General features: G+C 43.3%; 3 protein-coding genes across 18 annotated transcripts in view; all 3 read right to left on the bottom strand.

The window, feature by feature from the left end:
* Nucleotides 1–810, bottom strand: part of CASP10 (caspase 10) — a 42,476-nt gene extending 41,666 nt beyond the window's left edge. For both annotated transcript variants that reach the window (XR_001912325.4, XM_002749624.6), the window contains exon 1: nucleotides 633–810. The gene's annotated coding sequence lies outside the window, so the exon portion shown is untranslated. The remainder of the gene's footprint in view (nucleotides 1–632) is intronic.
* A 10,289-nt stretch (nucleotides 811–11,099) lies between these two features.
* Nucleotides 11,100–19,023, bottom strand: part of CFLAR (CASP8 and FADD like apoptosis regulator) — a 46,963-nt gene continuing 39,039 nt past the window's right edge. For all 15 annotated transcript variants that reach the window (XM_054257778.2, XM_078328130.1, XM_008999198.5 and 12 more), the window contains one exon: nucleotides 11,100–17,236. In XM_054257778.2, coding sequence (XP_054113753.1) covers nucleotides 17,098–17,236 — 139 coding nt within the window. In that variant the 3' untranslated portion in view covers nucleotides 11,100–17,097. The remainder of the gene's footprint in view (nucleotides 17,237–19,023) is intronic.
* Nucleotides 15,363–15,605, bottom strand: LOC128932408 (coiled-coil domain-containing protein 85B-like). The gene has a single exon (XM_078328135.1). It carries the CDS (start codon nucleotides 15,603–15,605, stop codon nucleotides 15,363–15,365), a length of 243 nt encoding a protein of 80 aa, XP_078184261.1.

Below are 19,023 nucleotides of genomic sequence, written 5' to 3'. Positions count from 1 at the left end.
TTCAGTGTTAAAAGAAACAAAAAATGGTGGCTCACGCCTGTAATCCCAGCACTTTGGGAGGCCGAGGTGGGCAGATCACCTGAGGTCAGGAGTTCAAGACCAGCCTGATCAACATAGTGAAACCTCGTCGCTACTAAAAATACAAAAATTAGCGGTGCATGGCAGTGCATGCCTGTAATCCCAGCTACTTGGGAGGCTGAGGCAGGAGAATCACTTGAACCCGGGAGGTAGAGCAAAACTCTGTCTCAAAAAAAAGAAACAAAAAATGTCATTTTAAATGTGATGATCCAGGGGATCTTCCCTGCTGCTAGCCCTGAGGTCAAATGAGTGGTTTCCTGGACCTGTTTCTATTCTACCACATCTTACATTTGCCTTGTGGTTTCTTGACAATTCCAATTTCTAGTTTTAATGAGTCTGCCACACTTTGTCTCCGGGAACTAACATATTTCTGCCGGTAAAAGGCTATGTTGGAGGCTTCTGGATTTTTGAACTTTTGTTTTCCCAGGCATGGCAAAGAAATCTAAGCAGAAATAATACCATTGCTGACAAGTTTTTGCAAGTTTCTACAACATGAAGCCATGAAGCAAAGGAAAAGATCCAAGCATGAGACTCTGTGGTATTTAATTACATACCTTCAGATCAGGCTCCACCAATCCTCTGGAGGTAAACGATTCTCAGGGAAATTGCCTGAAAACAAAATTTTAAAGAAAGTAGAATCCTCTATGTGCTCCAAGGTCCAAGGAAGCTCCCAATTTCGCGGGAAGAGACTTCAAGACTTGCTGGCTGTTGAAGTGAAAACTGGATCCTACTGGGCTGGGTAGCCTGATACTGATTTCCTGCCAATGTCGTCACTGCTTATTTGGCTTTTTCCCTCCCCTTTTCCAGGCTTAAGATAACTGACAAACAGCGTCTCCTAAAGGCTAATTTACAACTTTCTCACTGTAGAGCTTGGGGTTTCCCCATGTAAAGCGAAATCTTCCTAGAAATGAACCCACGGAAGCCATGAAGTCCTCCAGGCTTTCCTTAGGATCTCCATTTTCTTGTTAAGTCAAAAAGGGAATCTATCTATAGTTGGTGGGAAAAGAATAAAAACAAAACAAAAAAAAAAGAAAAGAAAAAAATGGGAAGCATCTATTTTTCTAATCATCTCCTTCCCCAAACACTTAACTTTTCAAATAAAGTCAAGTTAACCCTTTCCTTAGTCCACATGCAAATAAACAAATAATTTTTTTTTTTTTTTGAGACTGAGTCTTGCTCTGTCACCCGGGCTGGAGTGCAATCGTGCAATCTACACTCACTGCAACCTCTGCCTCCTGGGTTCAAGCAATTCTCCTGCCTTACCCTCCCAGGTAGCTGGGATTACAGGCACACGCCACTATGCCAGGCTAATTTTTTTGTATTTTAGTAGAGATAGGGTTTCACCATGCTGGCCAGGCTGATCTCGAACTCCTGACCTCGTGATCCACCCACTACAGCCTCCCAAAGTGCTGGGATTACAGCCATGAGCCACCACACTCAGCCAATAAATAAAATTTTTAAATGATAAAAGAAAAGTGGGGATTCACTTTCAGTCTTTGTGGGAGAAATTAAGAAATAAAAAGAAAAGGGGAAAAAAAAGAAAAGTGGGGATGGTGAATTACAAGCCCATTTGGAGGTATCTGCAAGAGACTCAACCAATTAATGGTAGACAAAACTGACAGTGCATGTTCTCACAGCACATTCAAACCAGAAAAAAAGAGACTTTGAAGACATTATTTCTAATAAAACAATACTGAACACTTGCTTTTTTTTCTTTTTTTCTTTTTTTGAGATGGAGTCTTGCTCTATCACCAGACTGGGGTGTGATCTCAACTCACTGCAACCTCTGCCTCTGGGTTCAAGTGATTCTCCTGCCTCAGCCTCCTGAGCAGCTGAGACTACAGGTGCGTGCCATCACACCCAGCTAATTTTTGTATTTTTTAGTAGAGTCAGGGTTTCACCATGTTGGCCAGGATGGTCTCAATCTCTTGACCTTGTGATCTACCTGCCTCGGCCTCCCAAAGTGCTGGGATTACAGGTGTCAGCCATCGTGCCTGGCCTAATACTGCACACTTCTATTGTAACTACCATGTGCCATAGGGTATTTACAAATTTTTACTCATTTCACCATCCCAACAACACCCCAAGATAAAATACTATTACTATGACTCCTGCTCTAACATGTGAAAACTACAACACAGAAAGGTTAAGTAATTTTCCCAAGGTCACACAGTGAGCTACTGGGAGGGCCAAGATTTAAACCAGCAAGTTTGGCTCAAAGTCACTACACTATAATTAAGCTACCTCAAATGTGCAGAACTCTGGAAAGACGTACAGAGTCTTAGAAAGATGTTTTATCTCTGGGGGAAAAAGCAAGATTATGATGCTTTGATTAGCAAATGTATTAAAAAGTCCTTTCCATGTCCTAGGCATCATTCGGAGAACTTCCATGAAAGACAAGTTCTGGTCAGGCACAGTGGCTCACACCTGTAATCCCAGCACTTTGGGAGGTTGAGGTGGGCTGATGGCTTGAGGTTAGGAGTTTGAGACCAGCCTGGCCACCATGGTGAAACCCCATTTCTACCAAAAACATAAAATTTGCCAGGCATGGTGGCACATGCCTGTAATCCCAGATACTCAGGAGGCTGAGGCTGGAGAATCACTTGAACCTAGGAGGCAGAGGCTGCAGTGAGCCAAAATCATGCCATTGCGCTCCAGCCTAGGCAACAGAGAAAGACTCTGTCTCAAAAAAAAAAAAAAACTCTTCTTGGGAAAGGGGGGCCCGGGTGCAGCAGGCTGGGTTACTCACTACCCCAGTCTCAGGCAGGGTGGGGCCCTGCCCCTAGAATGCTGCAGCAGAGTGAGGAGGGGGCCCCAACTGACCATAAAGCATGTAAGGACCACCTTCTCTGCCTGTTCTGTTGGGCCCAGGCTAGTCATTATTTGGCCCAGCCTGGGGCTCCCCCTGTGGTTTCCAGCTTGCAGTTACTTTGAATTAAACTATAAATATTATTTTCTGGAAAATAATTTAAAAAGAAAGACGAGCCATAAGTCTTGGTCTTCTATTTAGTTGTTTTATTATAAATATTTCATTTCTGGCGGGGGTGTGGTGCACACCTGTAATCTCAGCACTTTGGGAGGCCGAGGCGGGCAGATCACTTGAGGTCAAGAGTTCGAGACCAGCCTGGCCAACATGGTGAAATACAAAAATTAGACGGTGGCGGACTCCTGTAATTTCAGCTGCTCGGGAGGCTGAGGCAGGAGAATCGCTTGAACTGGGGAGACAGAGGTTGCAGTGGGCCAAGATTGTGCCATTGCACTCTAGCCTGGGGGCAGAGTGAGTGAGACTGTCTCAAAAAAAAAAAAATTCATTTCTTGGGCCATTTAGGGAGGCAATGTAATGAAACTATCACTCTCTCACCCTGTTCATAAAATATGTTAACTCTTTCAACTTTGACTCAATAATATTAAATATTTAGCAGGCAATTCAAAGCTCTGAATTGGGCACAATTGGAAAGCAAGGTGAGTAAAACATAGTGCCTGCTTTCCATAATAACTATGATGACTGGTACTACCATTTCTCAACTCCTCCTTCCCTGATGAACTCATAACAACTCCCAGCCTCAGCTGGCATTATTATCCACATTCAATAGATGAGGAAACCCAGATTCAGAGAAGCAAGGAATCTTGCCACCATCTCAAAGCTACAAACAGGTATTCAGGGCTCAAACACGAGTCTCTCTGACTCCAAACCCCTTGCTCTTGATCCCCGGGCTACCGTTGCCCGAATGTCAGTATGACATCATGTAGCATCTGTTAAGTGTGGGCAGGGGGTGGCGATGCCGCAGGGAGGCTTCACCTCGGTGCTACAAGGGACAATCCAGTCAGGCATTCCTTAGAGGGAGTGGTATTTGATCTAGGCCTGGAAGGTAAAAGCAGAATACAGGCCCAGGAAGTAAAACCGAAACTTCTATCCTAGTGGTCCAGGGAAATATTTGAATCAGGTTACAGAAGGGAGATGGTACGCAGGGAAAATGTTTGTATTCAGCATTTTCTACTTGCTTCTACACAATCAATTACTGAGGGCATGTTGATCGTGGTAGAACAAACACATCTTACAATCTCTTTCCTGATTGGTTGCAGTCTACTGAGTCCACATGAAGAGCCAATCAAAACCCTCATGGCCTTTTGTAGAGGTGGATGTCAGCGACTGCTTTAGTTCCACCTTAGGAGCGTGTAGTGGTAGCAGTGTTTGGCTTTTCTTTACATCCAGTCTCTGGTCCAAGTTCCCCACCTTCTATTCAGATAGACTTTAAGAACAATGACTCCTGTACTAAAGGATTGCCATAAGCAATGGGGAAGGAGGAAGGAACATATTGGCTAGAGAAGAGCTCGGAGTGCTGAAACCTCCACCCCAACCAATGAGGGTCCTTCAGAAGGTCTTGAAGTAGCAGGTCCTCTAGATTTGACACCCCCAACCTCCAGGACTCCTTTACCCCCACTTTGCGCCATACCTTTGGTACAAAATCTTTGGGTTGTCAATTTTCTGGCCATGAAAAACCTCTATGGCTGCAGCATCTTTGCCTGAGTTCTGGCCTCCATCCAGGAAGAATGAGGTACACAGACAAGTGAAGGGTGAACAAGACGGAAAAGAGCTTTATTTAGTGTTAGAACAGCTCAGAGGAGGCCCTCAGTAGGTAGCTCCATTCTGTAGGCAGGTTGTCTGTTCACTGCTTAGTTCTCAGTAGAGAGGAGGCCCTGGAGAGGGTGGCTCCTCTCTGCCAGCAGGTTGTCTCTGCAGCTCTCAGTGGAAAAGGTAGCTCCTCTCTGCAGCTGGCCATCCCATTTTCTCCAGAGAGTACTCCTCTCTGCAGCTGGTCATCTCATCACTTCTCAGCCCTCTTAGTCCTCTGGCCATCCTCTGCCCTGCTCTGGCTAAGCCCAGGGCTTTTATGGACCTCAGAGGGGAGGAAGTGGCTGCTGATCGATCCATAGGCACCTGGAGGAAGCACCACAAGTCCCCACTCCAGTTTGCAGGACTGGAAGCCCCACCCCCAGCCTTCAGGCCTTCCCTGGCCTGAAGGTAGGGACTTACTGGGGACCTGCCCCCTTCCTCCCAGGACTCTGTCTGCCTCCCGCTGCCATTCAAGGCCCTAGGATTTGGCCTCCATGCTGCTCCAAGATCAGAGCAGTTGCCAGGAATGGAGAGAGGCCAGGCAGTAGGAGCAAACACCCCCAAGCATGCAGGGATGAGGTCGTAGTAGGTCCTTCCTGGGACCCTCAGGGTGCAGGCTGCAGAGAGGTCCGCGTCCTGCACCTAGAAGGGTGGCTGCAGCCACACCCAGGAAGGCAGATCCTGTCTGCTCCTGGCCCTCATCCAAGAGCACAGGGAGGCTGAGATCTACAGCTGCAGTCTGGGTGGCTGGGTTTGGGCAGCTGCAACAGTACCCGAGGAACTCCCACTTCAACTCAGAAGGTGGGGAGCATCCACCAGCTCCATGGGGTGTGTAGCCCAAGCAGTGCCTCCCTGTTGCAGCCAGCATGATGGGAGCAGCCACTGCCATCACCTTTATCCACACATTCCAGACCTTCCCAGAACTGTCTTATGTGGCATATGGGCGTACAGTGAAACTAAGGTCTGAAGGAGTAGACTTTTTCTGTCAAAGATCCCATCAGAGATTTCCAAATAGCCAACAGGAAGGAGATGATAGCTAGACAAGTAAAATGCAACCAGACCCGGGCAGTGTGGTAGTGTGCTCCTATAGTCCTAGCTACTGAGGAGTCTGAGGTGGGAAGATCACTTGAGCCTAGGAGTTGGAGACCAGCCTGGGCAACATAGCAAGATCCCATCTTAAAAAAAAAAAAAAAAAGTGACTCATTTTGTGTTCACTATGCTACATAATAGAACAGAGCCGCTAGGAAATTCTGGGGTGGCAAAACCTCAAAGTTCCGCAAGATGGCAGTAGTTCCTAAAAGTTAAATTAGCAATAGCAATTGGTTGGCAAGGGAACTAGGTGGATGTGATTAAATTGAGTAATGTGGGAGAGGGGTGGAGGCTCATGCCTGTAATCCCAGCATTTTGGGAGGCCAATGCAGGCAGATCACCTAAGGCTAGGAGTTTGAGACCAGCCTGGCCAACATGGTGAAACCCTGTCTCTACAAAAAATACAAAAAAAAGTAACCAGGTGTGGTGATGGGTGCCTGTAATCCCAGCTACTCAGGAGGCTGAGGCAGGAGAATCTCCTGAACCTTGGAGGTGGAGGTTGCAGTGAGCCACGATCACACCATTGCATTCCAGCCAGGGCAACAAGAGTGAAAGTTCATCTCAAAAAAAAAAAAAGAAAGAAAGAAAAAATGAGTAATGCTTATTATATATATTTATATCAATAATATATATTTGAACTTAAAATATATATATTATATATTATTAAAATTATATATAACATATATTGTATATTATATATATTTAAAATATATAACTTTAAAATATGCTATATATCAATAAATTTAAAATGTAGCATATAAAAACCACTACATATATATATATATACGTATATATACGTATATATATATATATATTTGGGTTTTTCTTGAGACAGGGTTTTGCTGTATCGCCCAGGCTGGAGTGCAGTGGCAAGATTCACTCCAGGGCTAGTTCACTCCAGGGCTCAAGTGACCCTCCCACCTCAGCCTCCAGAGTAGCTGGAACTAAAGGCATGTCCCGCCGTGCCCAGCAAAATTTTTTTAATGTTTTTGTAGAGACTGGGTCTCATTTCTTTGCCCAGCCTGATCTTGAGCTCCTGGGTTCAAGCAATCCTCCTACCTCAACTTCCCAAAGTGCTGGGATTACAGGCATGAGCCACAGCACTGGCCTGAGTAAAATAGTTTTAATGCTGCAAAAAATAAAAGCAGCAAGGTCCTTCACTTTGAGGTGAGTTTGTTGTTTCTAGGACAAAAAAACTAAATAATTTTTCAAAAGGGAAACATATGACTTAGCCACATCTATAAAAATTCACAATGAAGCCAGTGACAAGAAATGTCACCATATCAACTTATACAAAGGAGCTTGTTACAGCGAGTAGCTAGTCAGGTCTGAGCAAGGCAGGAGAGGGCTCCCCCCACACGCACCAAGAGTGTTGGGAATCATCAGGTGATGGTCAGGTTGTTGTTAAATGTTTCTCTAAAGTAATAATTGGTCACACAGGTGATGCCAGGGACAGGTAGGCTCCTAATAGAAAACAACTGAAACTGATCATCAGCTTCCCAAAAAGGTCTCAGGAGTCGGAAGAAGTAACGAAAGATCCCAGAAATGTGCCAGCTTATAAAAAAAACCCAAGTCAAGGGGGCAAGCCCTGCACTTGGTTTCTCAGCTCACCCACCTGGCCCTCTTCCAAGTTATACTTTCCTTACTGCTCTAAAGCTTAATATACATTCTTTCTCAGGCAACCTCTGCCTTCCAGGTTCAAGTGATTCGTCTACCTCAGCCTCCCAAGTAGCTGGGACTACAGGCACACACCATGCCCAGATAATTTTTGTATTTTTAGTAGAGACAGGGTTTCACCATGTTGGCCAGGCTAGTCGAACTCCTGATCTCAAGTAATCCACAAGCCTCGGCCTCCCAAAGCACTGGAATTACCAGCGAGAGCCACCATGCCCAGCCTAAGGCTTAATAAACTTTCGCTCCTGCTCTGAAACTTGCCTGGGTCTTTCCTTCTGCCTTCTGCCCTTCAGGCGAATTCTTTCTTCTGAAGAGGCGAGAATTGAGGTCGCTGCAGATTCGCCACCAGTAGCTTGGATACCTTCCACCAGTAACAAATTCAGTTAAGATGGCAATACACCTCAAATTTATTTTATTTTGAGACAGGATCTCACTCTGTTGCCCAGCCTGGAGTACAGTGGCGCCAGCTCAGTTCTCTGAAACCTCCATCTCCCAGGCTAAATCAATCCTCCCACCTCAGCCTTCCAAGTAGCTGGGATTACAGGTGCATGCTAATACCCAGCTAATTTTTTAAATTTTCGTATAGACAGGGTTTTGCTCTGTTGCCCAAAGTGGTCTCAAAGTCCTTGGCTCAAGTGATCCATCCTCCTCACCTCCCAAAGTGCTGGGATTACAGGCATGAGCAACCATGCCCGGCCAAACTTATCTTTATATGTTTGTTACAGGCAAAAGTATCCCAAGATTGAGGCTCAGCCCAGGAGGCCAAGTGGATTCAGAAAAGATTTCAAGAGCATGCTGACTGAATAAAGTGAAAGCAAGTTTATTAAGAAAGTAAAGGAATAAAAGAATGGCTACCCCATAAGGAGAGTAGCCCTGATGATCTGCTGACTGGCTATATTTATGATTGCTTCTTGACTATATTATGCTAAATAAGAGGTGGATCATCCATAAGTTTTCCAGAGAAGAGGTGGAGAGATCTGGACCTTTTCGACCATACAGGGCAACTTCTGAAAGTTGCTATGGCATTTGTAAACTATCATGGTGCTGGTACGAGTTTCTTTTAGTGTGGTAATGGATTACAGTTAGCATAGAATGAGCAGCCAGGGTACCCAGAGGTCTCTTCTGTCACCATCTTGGTTTTGGCTGGTTTGGGTTTGCCTTTCTACCACATCCTATCTTATCAGCAGGGTCTGTGACTTATGTCTTGGGAAACTAGTCCTGCCAAACTCCTCGCATTCAGTGTAATCACTATCAAAATTCCAGAGGCCCTTTTAACATAATTTGGCAAGCAAATCCTAAAAGTTATATGAAAATTTAGGAAATGTAAAACCAATACAGCCCAAACAATTTTGAAAAAGAACAGGCTAGCCAGGTATGGTGGCTCATGCCTATAATCCGAACACTTTGGGAAGCCAAGGTGGGTGGATCACGAGGTCAGGAGATCAAGACCATCCTGGCTAACATGGTGAAACCCTGTCTCTACTAAAAGTACAGAAAATTAGCCAGGTTCAGTAGCACACGCCTGTAGTCCCAGCTACAGGCAAGAGAATCGGTTGAATCTGGGAAGCAGAGGTTTCAGTGAACTGAGATCACGCCACTACACTCCAGCCTGGGAGACCAAGTGAGACTCCGTCTCAAAAAACAAACAAACAAAAAGAACAGGTCAGGTGCAGTGGCTCACCCCTCAGCACTTTGGGAGGCAGAGATGGAGGACTGCATGAGGCCAGGAGTTTGAGACCAGCCTATGTAACATAGCAAGACCCCATCTCTACAAAAAAAGGAGCAAAGTTGGAGGACTACATTTCTGGATTTCAAAACTTACTACAAAGTTACAATAATCAAGACAATGTGGTACTAGCATAGGATAGAGCAACAGAATAGAGTCCAGAAATAAACCCTTATAGTTAGTTGATTTGTAATAAGTATAAAACTATTCTATAGGGAAAAAAATAGTATTTTCAATAAGTAATGCTGAGACAAGTAGACATTTATGTGCAAAAGAATGAGGTTGGACCCTTATCTCACACTGCATACATAAAAATAACACAAAATGGGTCAAAGAGCTAAAATCATAAAACTTTAGAAAACATAGGTGTAACACCTCATGGGCAATTGATTTAGACAATGGTTTCTTAGATATGACACCAAAAGCATAAGCAGTAACATAAAAAACAGAGATCAATTGAACTTCATCAAAATTAAAACTTGTACTGTAAAGGATATTATCCAGAAAGTCAGAAGACAATCCACAGAATGGGAGAATATATTCGTAGATTGTATCTAATAAGAAACTAATATCCAGAATATTTAAAAGAATGCTTACGGCCGGGCGCAGTGGCTCACGCCTATAATCCCAGCACTTTGGGAGGGATTATAGGTGGATCACGAGGTCAAGAGATCGAGACCATCCTGGTCAACAAGGTGAAACCCCCGTCTCTACTAAAAATACAAAAATTAGCTGGGCATGGTGGTGCACGCCCGTAGTCCCAGCTACTAGGGAGGCTGAGGCAGGAGAATTGCTTGAACCCAGAAGGCGGAGGTTGTGGTGAGCCAAGATTGTGCCATTGCACTCCAGTCTGGGTAATGACAGCGAAACACCATCTCAAAAAAAAAAAAAAAAAAAAAGAAAAGAAAAAGAATGCTTACAACTCAACAATAAAAAGTCAAATAACCCATCGGGTGCAGTGGCTCATGCCTGTAATCCCAGCATTTTGGGAGTCCGAGGCAGGCAGATCACCTGAGGTCAGGAGTTCAAGACCAGCCTGGCCAACATGGCAAAAGCCTGTCTCTACTAAAAATACAAAAATTAGCCAGACACGATGTCACATGCCTGTAATCCCAGTTACTTGGGAGGCTAAGGTAGGAGAATCATTTGAACCCAGGAGACTGAGGATGCAGTGAGCTGAGATCACACCACTGCACTCCAGGCTGGGCAACAGAGGGAGACTCCATCTCAGAAAAAAAAAAAAAAGACAACCACATCTTAAAATGGGAATTTGATGCTGGGCACAGTAGCTCATGCCTGTAATTCCAGCATTTTGGGAGGCTGAGACAGCAAATCACCTGAGGTCAGGAGTTTGAGACCCGACTGGCCAACATGGTGAAACCATCTCTACTAAAAATACAAAAATTAGCTAAGCATGGTGGCAGGCGCGTGTAATCCCAGCTACTATGGAGGCTGAGGCAGTAGAGTCACTTGAACACGGAAGGCGGAGGTTGCAGTGAGTTAAAATCATGCCACTGCACTACACTCTGGGTGACAGAGTGAGACTCCATCTCAAAAAAAAAAACCTACTGCTGGTGGGAATATAAAATGGTGCCACTACTTTGAAAAGCAGTTTGGCAGTTCTTCAAAAGGCTAAACACAGAGTTACTATATGGCGAACATTCTCACTTCTAAGGTATATGCCCAGAAGAAATGAAAACATACATCCATATAAAAACTCATATGCAAATATTCATAGCATCATGCATAATAGAAAAAAAGTGGAAACAATCTAAATTTCCATCAACTGATGAATAAAATAAAATGTGGTATATCCACACAATAGAATATTACTCAGCTATAAAATGGAATGAAGTATTGGTACATTCTACAGCATAGATGAACCTTGAAAACCTGCTAAATGAAGGAAGTCAGACACAAAAGTCCATATGTTTATTTTTATAAAATATCCAGAAGAGACAAATCATAGAGACAGAAAATGAATTACTTGTTTCTGGAGACTGGGGGAAGAGGAGGATTAGAGTGGCAGCTAATTGGTATGGAGTTTCTTTTTAGGTAGATGGAAATGTTCTGGAATTAGACAGTGGTGATGATTGCACAATTCTGTGAATATACTAAAATCCACTGCATCACATACTTTAAAAGGGCAAATTTTATGGCATATAAATTACATTTCAATAAAAAATAAAAAGACAAGGAAACCTAGGATATGTCACAATCCCATGCCACAAACTACTTACACTTCACAATATAAAAACTATATCAACAAGTGTAAATTATGTTCAGTACATTGCTTGCTAAAGTAAGGTCATGAATATATCAAAATATTTTATAAAAGTTAAATTTAAGAGACGCATCATTTCTCTTTTCATTGCATCACTAATTCATTCAATATATATTTGTGTGCCAGGCTCTGAGTCAGGTAAAACACCTAGGAGAGATATAAAGATAAAACTGTTGAGAATTCTGCACTCAAACAACATACTCTCCAAGAATTGCAGCGTGAGATATAAAATCAAAAGAAGCCTTGGAGGAGATTCACATGAAATAGTACTGTTCGGGAGAGGGGGTGATAATTCCAATGGAAGAGATAACTGACTTCATGGAGGACAGAAGGAGATAGTATTTGAGCTGGCCTTGAAGTACGGTTATATTTTAGAGATATGAAGATGTGGGGTAGGGTGATATGGCGGGATTCCAGATGGACCATAAATATACAATCTCCAAGACCAAAGATCCAGAGGTTGGAGCTGTGAGCTGTTCAATTTGGCTGCGCTTACAGTGTTTGGAGTGGGGAGGCTGAAAATGAAGATACCGACTAGACAGTTAAAGACTCTGAATGTTTGAACTGCAATTTTATTGTGTACGCACTGAAGAATCTTTTTTTTCTTATTATCTAAGATTTAACTTATTTTGTTTTATTTTAATTTTAAGCTCTGGATACAAGTGCAGGACGTGCAGGTTTGTTACATAGGTAAACATGTGCCATGGTGGTTTGCTGCACCTATCAGCCCATCGCTTAGGTATTAAACCCTGCATGCATTAGCTGTTTATCCTGATGCTCTCCCTCCCACCACCCCTACAAAAGGCCCCAGTGTGTGTTGATCTCATCCTTGTGACCATGTGTTCTTATTGTTTAGCTTCTGCTTACAAATGAGAACATGTAGTGTTGGTTTTCTGTTCCTGTATTAGTTTACAGAGGATAATGGCTTCCAGCTTCATCCATGTCCCTGCAACGGACATAACCTAATTTCTTTTTTTGTCTTTTGACAGAGTTTCACTCTTGTCCAGGCTAGAGTACAATGGCATGATCTCAGCTCACAGCAACCTCTGCCTCCTCTTCGTTTAAGCAATTTCTCCTGCCTCAGCCTCCTGAGTAGCTGGGATTACAGGCATGCGCCACCACACCCAGCTAATTTTGGATTTTTAGTAGAGACAGGCTTTTGCCATGCTGGTCAGGCTGGTCTCAAACTCCCAACCTCAGATGATCCGCCTGCCTCGGCCTCCCAAAGTGCTGGGATTACAGGCATAAGCCACCATGCTAGACCTGATCCCATTCCTTTTTATGGCTGCATATTATTCCATGGTGCATAGGTACAACATTTTCTTTATCCAGTCTATCATTGATGGGCATTTGCCATTGTGAGGAGTGCTGCAGTGAACATACATGTGCATGTATCTTTATAATAAAATAGTTTATATTCCTTTGGGTATATACCCAGTAATGGGATTGCTGGGACAAATGGTATTTTTAGTTCTAGATCTTTGAAGAATGGCCACACTGTCTTCAACAATAGTTAAACTAATTTACATTCCCACCACCAAGGTAAAAGTGTTCCTATTTCTCCACATCCTCCCCAGCACCTGTTTTTTTTGACTTTTTAATAATCACCATTCTGACCAGCATGAGATGGTATCTCATTGTAATTTTGATTTGCATTTCTCTAATTATCAGTGATGTTGAGCTTTTTTTCATGTTTGTTGGCCACATAAATGGCTTCTTTTGAGAAGTGTCTGTTCATCTCCTTTGCCCACTTTTTGATGTTTTTTTTTTTAATGTCTATTTAAGTTCCTTGTAGTTTCTGGATACTAGACCTTTATCAGATGGATAGATTGCAGAAATTTTCTTGCATTCTGTAGGTTTTCTGTTCACTCTGATGATAGCTTCTTTTGCTGTGCAGAAGCTCTTTAATTAGATCCCATTTGTAATTTTTGGTTTTGTTGCAATTGCTTTTGATGTTTTTGTCATGAAATCTTTGCCCTTGTCTATGTCTTGAATGGTATTAACTAGATTTTCTTCTAGGGTTTTTATAGCTTTAGGTCTTACATTAAGTCTTTAATCTTGAGTTAATTTTTGTATAAGGTGTAAGGAAGGAGTCCAGTTTCAGTTTTCTGCATATGGCTAGCCAGTTTTCCCAGAACCATTTATTAAATAGGGAATGTTTTCCCCACTGCTTGTTTTTGGCAGCTTTGTAGAAGATCAGATAGCTATAGATGTGTGGTCTTCTTTCTGTGGTCTCTATTCTGTTCCATTGGTCTATATGTCTGTTTTCGTTCAAGTTCATTGCTGTTTTGGTTACTGTAGCCTTGCAGTATAGTTTGAAGTTGGGTAGTGTGATTCTTTCAGCTTTGTTCTTTTTGTTTATTATTGTCTTGGATTGTCTTGGTTATATGGGCTTTTTGGTTCAATTTGAATTTTAAAGTAGCATTTTTCTAATTCTGTGAAGAATGTCAATGGTAGTTTAATGGGAATAGTATTGAATCCATAAATTACTTTGGGTAGTATGGCCATTTTCACAATATTGATTCTTCCTATCCACGAGCATGGACTGTTTTTTCATTTGTTTGTGTCCTTTCTTATTTCCTTGAGCAGTAGTTTGTAGCTCTCCTTGAAGAGGTCCTTCACTTCTCTTGCTAGCTGTGATCCTAGGTATTTTATTTTCTTTGTAGCAAATGTGAATGGAAGTTCATTCATGATTTGGCTCTCTGTTCGTCTATTGCTGGTTACAGGAATGCTTGTGATTTTTGCACACTGATTTTGTATCCGGAGACTTTGCTGCAAGTTGCTTATCAGCTTAAGGAGCTTTTTGGAAACAATGGGGCTTTCTGCAAACAGACAGTTTTACTTCCTCTCTTGCTATTCGAATATCCTTTATTTCTTTCTCTTGCCTGATTGCCCTGGCCTAAACTTCCAATACAATGTTGAATAAGAGTAGTCAGATGGGGCACCCTTGTTTTGTACCAGTTTTCAAGGGGAATGCTTCCTGCTTTTGCCCATTCAGTATGATATTAGCTGTGGGTTTATCATAAATGGTTATTATTTTGAGATATTTTTCTCACATAAAGGGACGTTGAATTTCAGTTTTATGAGGTCAAGCATACACATTACTTCCCACTGGCACCCCTATGCAATATTAAATGCAAAGATACCCTCAGGAGTCCTGTGCTGAAAAAAAGTGCAAAATAACTTTTTGTTGTTGTCCGTGGTGCTGGTGGTTTTATTTATTTATTTATTCTGAGACAGGTTCTCACTCTGTCTCCCATGCTGAAGTACAGTGGTGTGATCACAGCTCAACCTCAACCTCTCTGGGCTTAGGGGATCCTCCCACTTTAGCCTCCCAAGTAGCTGGGACTATAGGACTAAGCCACCACAACCAGCTAATTTTTTTACTTTTTTATAGAGATGGAGCCTTGCTATATTGCCCAGGCTGGTCTCAGACTCCTGGGCTCAAGTGATCCGTCGGCTTCAGCCTCCCAAAGTACTCAGATTATAGGTGTGAGCCACCACGGCCTCAAAATAACTTGGAAAGTGGGAATAGTTGCTTGTTGTTCCTGAAAACTGTCTCTTTCAACTTTTCAGCCTCTGTTGCATAATCATGACAAACTACACACAAATACACATACAGATACACATCAGTTAAAACTAACTTCAAGAAATATAAAAATAAATAAATAATTTTAAAAAATCATTTAAGCTTTTGGATCGTGAGCAAATCTGTAGACGCAGTATCCCCTCTTCCACTTACCGCTGCAGCCAATAAAGGCCATTCCTGCCATTAAAAAAAAAATCGTTTAAAAAGTGGTATTCTGCTACACTGCCCAGGTCCTCCCACACGGTCTGGGATGCTTGGGTCCTGAAGAGCTTCTACTGGTGAGCCGTGTGCCGCCCGCGCTGGCGCTTCAGTCCACAAAGCGGCAGAGGTCGTGCAGCTCACGGTTCTCTGCCAGCAGGCGCCGATTGAGCTGCCTGAGCTGACAGATCTCGTCCAGGTGGCCCTGCAGCTGCCAATTCACCTCCTCCATGAGGCGGTCGCACTGCACCAGTGCCGCAAGGCGCATCGCCTCCTCCCGCCGCTCTTCCTTGCCCAGTGTTGCCATCTTCTCGTCGGTCAGCTCCTCCAGGCCGCCTGCCTCGGCCTCCATGGCTAGTCAGGCCGCTGGAGCATCGCCTACCTGCCGCTGAGGCCCAGGGGCACAACGTGGGGCCCGGCGCGGCTTGGGCTCGGGCTCCGGCTCTGCGCGCTGCAGGCAGTGGCGCAGGTCAATTCTAATGATATTTTAAACAACGGTCCCCTTTTAGGTCACACTATCTAATCGGAGAAAGATATACTTGATTAGCTGTTAAATGCGACTTGAGGTCAAGGTGAAAGAACAAGTAACCTCTAAATCATAAGGCCATTAAATGAATACAGACTGAATGTTTGTGTCCCCTCAAAATTCAAAAGGGGAACATTTTCCCCAATGTGACAGTATCAGAAGGTGGGGCCTTTGGGAGGTAATTAGGTCTTGTGGGTACAGCCCTCATGAATGAGATTAGTTCCCTTAAAGAAGATACACATTGGGAAGCTGAGGCAGGAGAATCGCTTCAACCAGGGAGGCAGGGGTTGCAGGGAGCCAAAATCCGCCATTGCACTCCAGCCTGGGCAACAAGGGCAAAACTCTGTCTCAAAAAAAAAAAAAAAAAAAAAAAGATACACGAGAGCCTGCTTCCTCTGTCTTTTTCTGCCATGTGAGGACATGAAAAGACCAACATCCGAGAAGACCTGGAAGCATGCCTTACCAGACACCAGATCTGCTACCACCTAGATGTTGTATATCCCAGCCTCCACAACTGTGAAAAATAACTGCTGTTTAAGTCACCCAGTCTAAGGTAATTTGGTATAATTGCCCAGATGGACTGTGATGGTTAATACTGAGTATCAACATGATTGGATAGAAGGATGCAAAGTACTGTTCCTGGGTGTGTCTGTGAAAATGTTGGCAAAGAAAATTAACATTTGAGTCAGTGGACTGGGAAAGGCAGACATCCTCAATCTGGGTACGCACAGGCAGAAGAACATAGAAAGACTAAACTGGCTTAGTCTTCTGGCCTCCATCTTTCTCTTGTGCTGAACGCTTCCGGCCCTCAAACATTGGACTCCAAGTTCTTCAGCTTTGGGACTTAGACTGGCTTCCTTGCTTGCAGATGGCCTTTTGTGGGCCTTTACCTTGTGTTTGTGTGAGTCAGCACTCCTTAATAAACTCCCCTTTATGTATACATCTATCCTATTAGTTCTGCTCCTCTAGAGAAACCTGACTAATACATGGACTAAAATAGTTCCTGTCCTTTTTTTTTTTAAGAGATGGGGTCTTGCTATATTGCCCAGGTTGGTATGCAGCGGTTATTCATAGGCACAATCATAATCTATGATCCTGAACTCCTGGGTTCAAAAGATCCTCTGTCTCAGCCTACCAAGTAACTTGGATTACAGGTACCCATCACACCCAGCTAATTTTTGTATTTTTATTAGAGACAGCGTTTTGCCATGTTGGCCAGGCTGATCTTGAACTCCTGACCTCAAGCGATCTGCCCTCCTTGGCCTCCCAAAGCGCCAGGATTGCAAGCAAGAGCCACTGTGCATGGCCTTTTGGTCTCTTATGTGTAAGAGAGGATAAGTTTCTTTCTCAGAGTGTGCTGCAGCCAGACATCGTATTTCTCCTTAGCAGAAACTCTGCTGTTCCAATCATACATGTGGCTATTGAGTTCAATGTGGAGATCCAGGAGTGGACGTTTTCTGGAGGAAACAAGAAAGGCAAAACTTAATGCCATGCAAATATCAAAGAGAAGACAGATTGTCGTTAGGGTGAAATGAGCCAAAAGATGTGAAAGTTCTTTGAAACTGTTCCTTTCTAAAGGCACCACAAGCTGCTTAATGAATGATCCAAACTAACTTACAGTGCTCTGGCCTGGTGGCCACCATCCTCCTCCCTCAAGGGGCAGCCAAGTTTCATTCTGGGAATATACCAGCCATATGATAACCCATGTGGATCACCTATGCAAATAAAGAGGGCTCAAAAGGCCAGTAATACCACTGGTCCATGGAGTATCTATCTTGGAAGGCTGAGTGGCTCCTGCTCTAACCCGTGCTTCCTGCCAGGCCACCACTAAGGAGACCAGGTAAAGGCCATGAGATTTATTCCTGGGGTATGCAGAGGTACAGCCCAGAATGCATTTGACAGGTGGCTCAGAAATATCATTCTAAACTGTAATTAGGGTACAACTGAAAAAAGCTAGTTAATCTTATACTTGAGGTACACTGTGGCTTCATTCAGCTTAAATGGATACCAGGACACTGATGTTTCTCTTAGAAAAGTATTCTTGCCAATAAACATTTTAAAAATGTTTATATAACAAAGTCTTCCAGACCTGAATAGTCAGATACCATTTTTCACCTATCAAATTGTCAAAACTTAGGGAAATATAAGAACATGCAGTGAGGGAGAATTCAGGGACACAGCTACTCTCCCATTAAGCTGGTATGACAATCCTACAGGACATCTGGTAAGATACCTCCAAGGCTTGAAAAATGCATGTCCTTTGACTCAGTAATTTCACTTCCAGGAATTGTCCTGCATGAAAACAATTAAGGATAAGAACAAATACTAAGCTGCAAGGATGTTTAATACTTACTTTGTAGGAAAGCAAACACTATCCAACAACTGAAGATTGGTCAAGTAAATTAAGCTATAGCCTTACAATGGGCTGTTGTGCAGACATTAAACTGATGCTGTAGAAATGTGACTACTGACATGCAAAAATGTTTGTAATCTGTTAAACAAACTAAAAGCAAGTTATAAAGTAGTGGTAGGCTGCGAGTTTCAGGCGATACACAGGCTAGAGGGGTACTGGTCCTTGCCCTCTCCCTGTGTGCCTCACCGCCATGCCTTGAAAAACAGGAAATCAAGGACTTTCTGCTCACAGCCAGGTGAAAGCATGTCACATTTGTCAAGATCAAGAAAAACAAGGATAATGTGAACTTTAAAGTTCGATGTAGCTATACCTTGGTCATCACAGAGAAAGAGAAGGCAGAGAAACTAAAGCAGTCCTTGTCTCCTGGTTTGGCAATAAAGGAGCTGAAATGAGCCAGACATGCTGATTTGAACTGTATTAATATTATTTTAATTCAAAAAAAAGAAATAATAGATTATGATTCCATCTGGGCTTGCAAACATACTTCTGGGCTGGGCATGGTGGCTCACACCTGTAATCCCAACATTTTGGGAGGCAGGAGGATCACTTGAGGTCAGGAGTTCGAGACCAGGCTGGCCAACATGGTGAAACCCTATCTCTACTAAAAATGCAAAAATTAGGAGCATGGAGGTACATGCCTATAGTCCCAGCTATTCAGGAGGCCGAGGCAAGAAAATTGCTTGACCCAGGAGATAGAAGTTGCAATGAGCCAAGATGTGCCACTGCACTCCAGCCTGGGCAACAGAGCAAGACTTCATCTCAAAAAAAACAAATGAGCTGGGCACGGTGGCTGATGCCTGTAATCCCAACACTTTGGGAGGCTGAGGCAAG

The sequence above is a fragment of the Callithrix jacchus genome, chromosome 6 (assembly GCF_049354715.1).
Source record: "Callithrix jacchus isolate 240 chromosome 6, calJac240_pri, whole genome shotgun sequence".
NCBI classification, from domain to species: Eukaryota; Metazoa; Chordata; class Mammalia; order Primates; family Cebidae; genus Callithrix; species Callithrix jacchus.
Note: the sequence above shows the minus strand (reverse complement) of the source record. Positions and strands in the feature narration are given on the sequence as shown.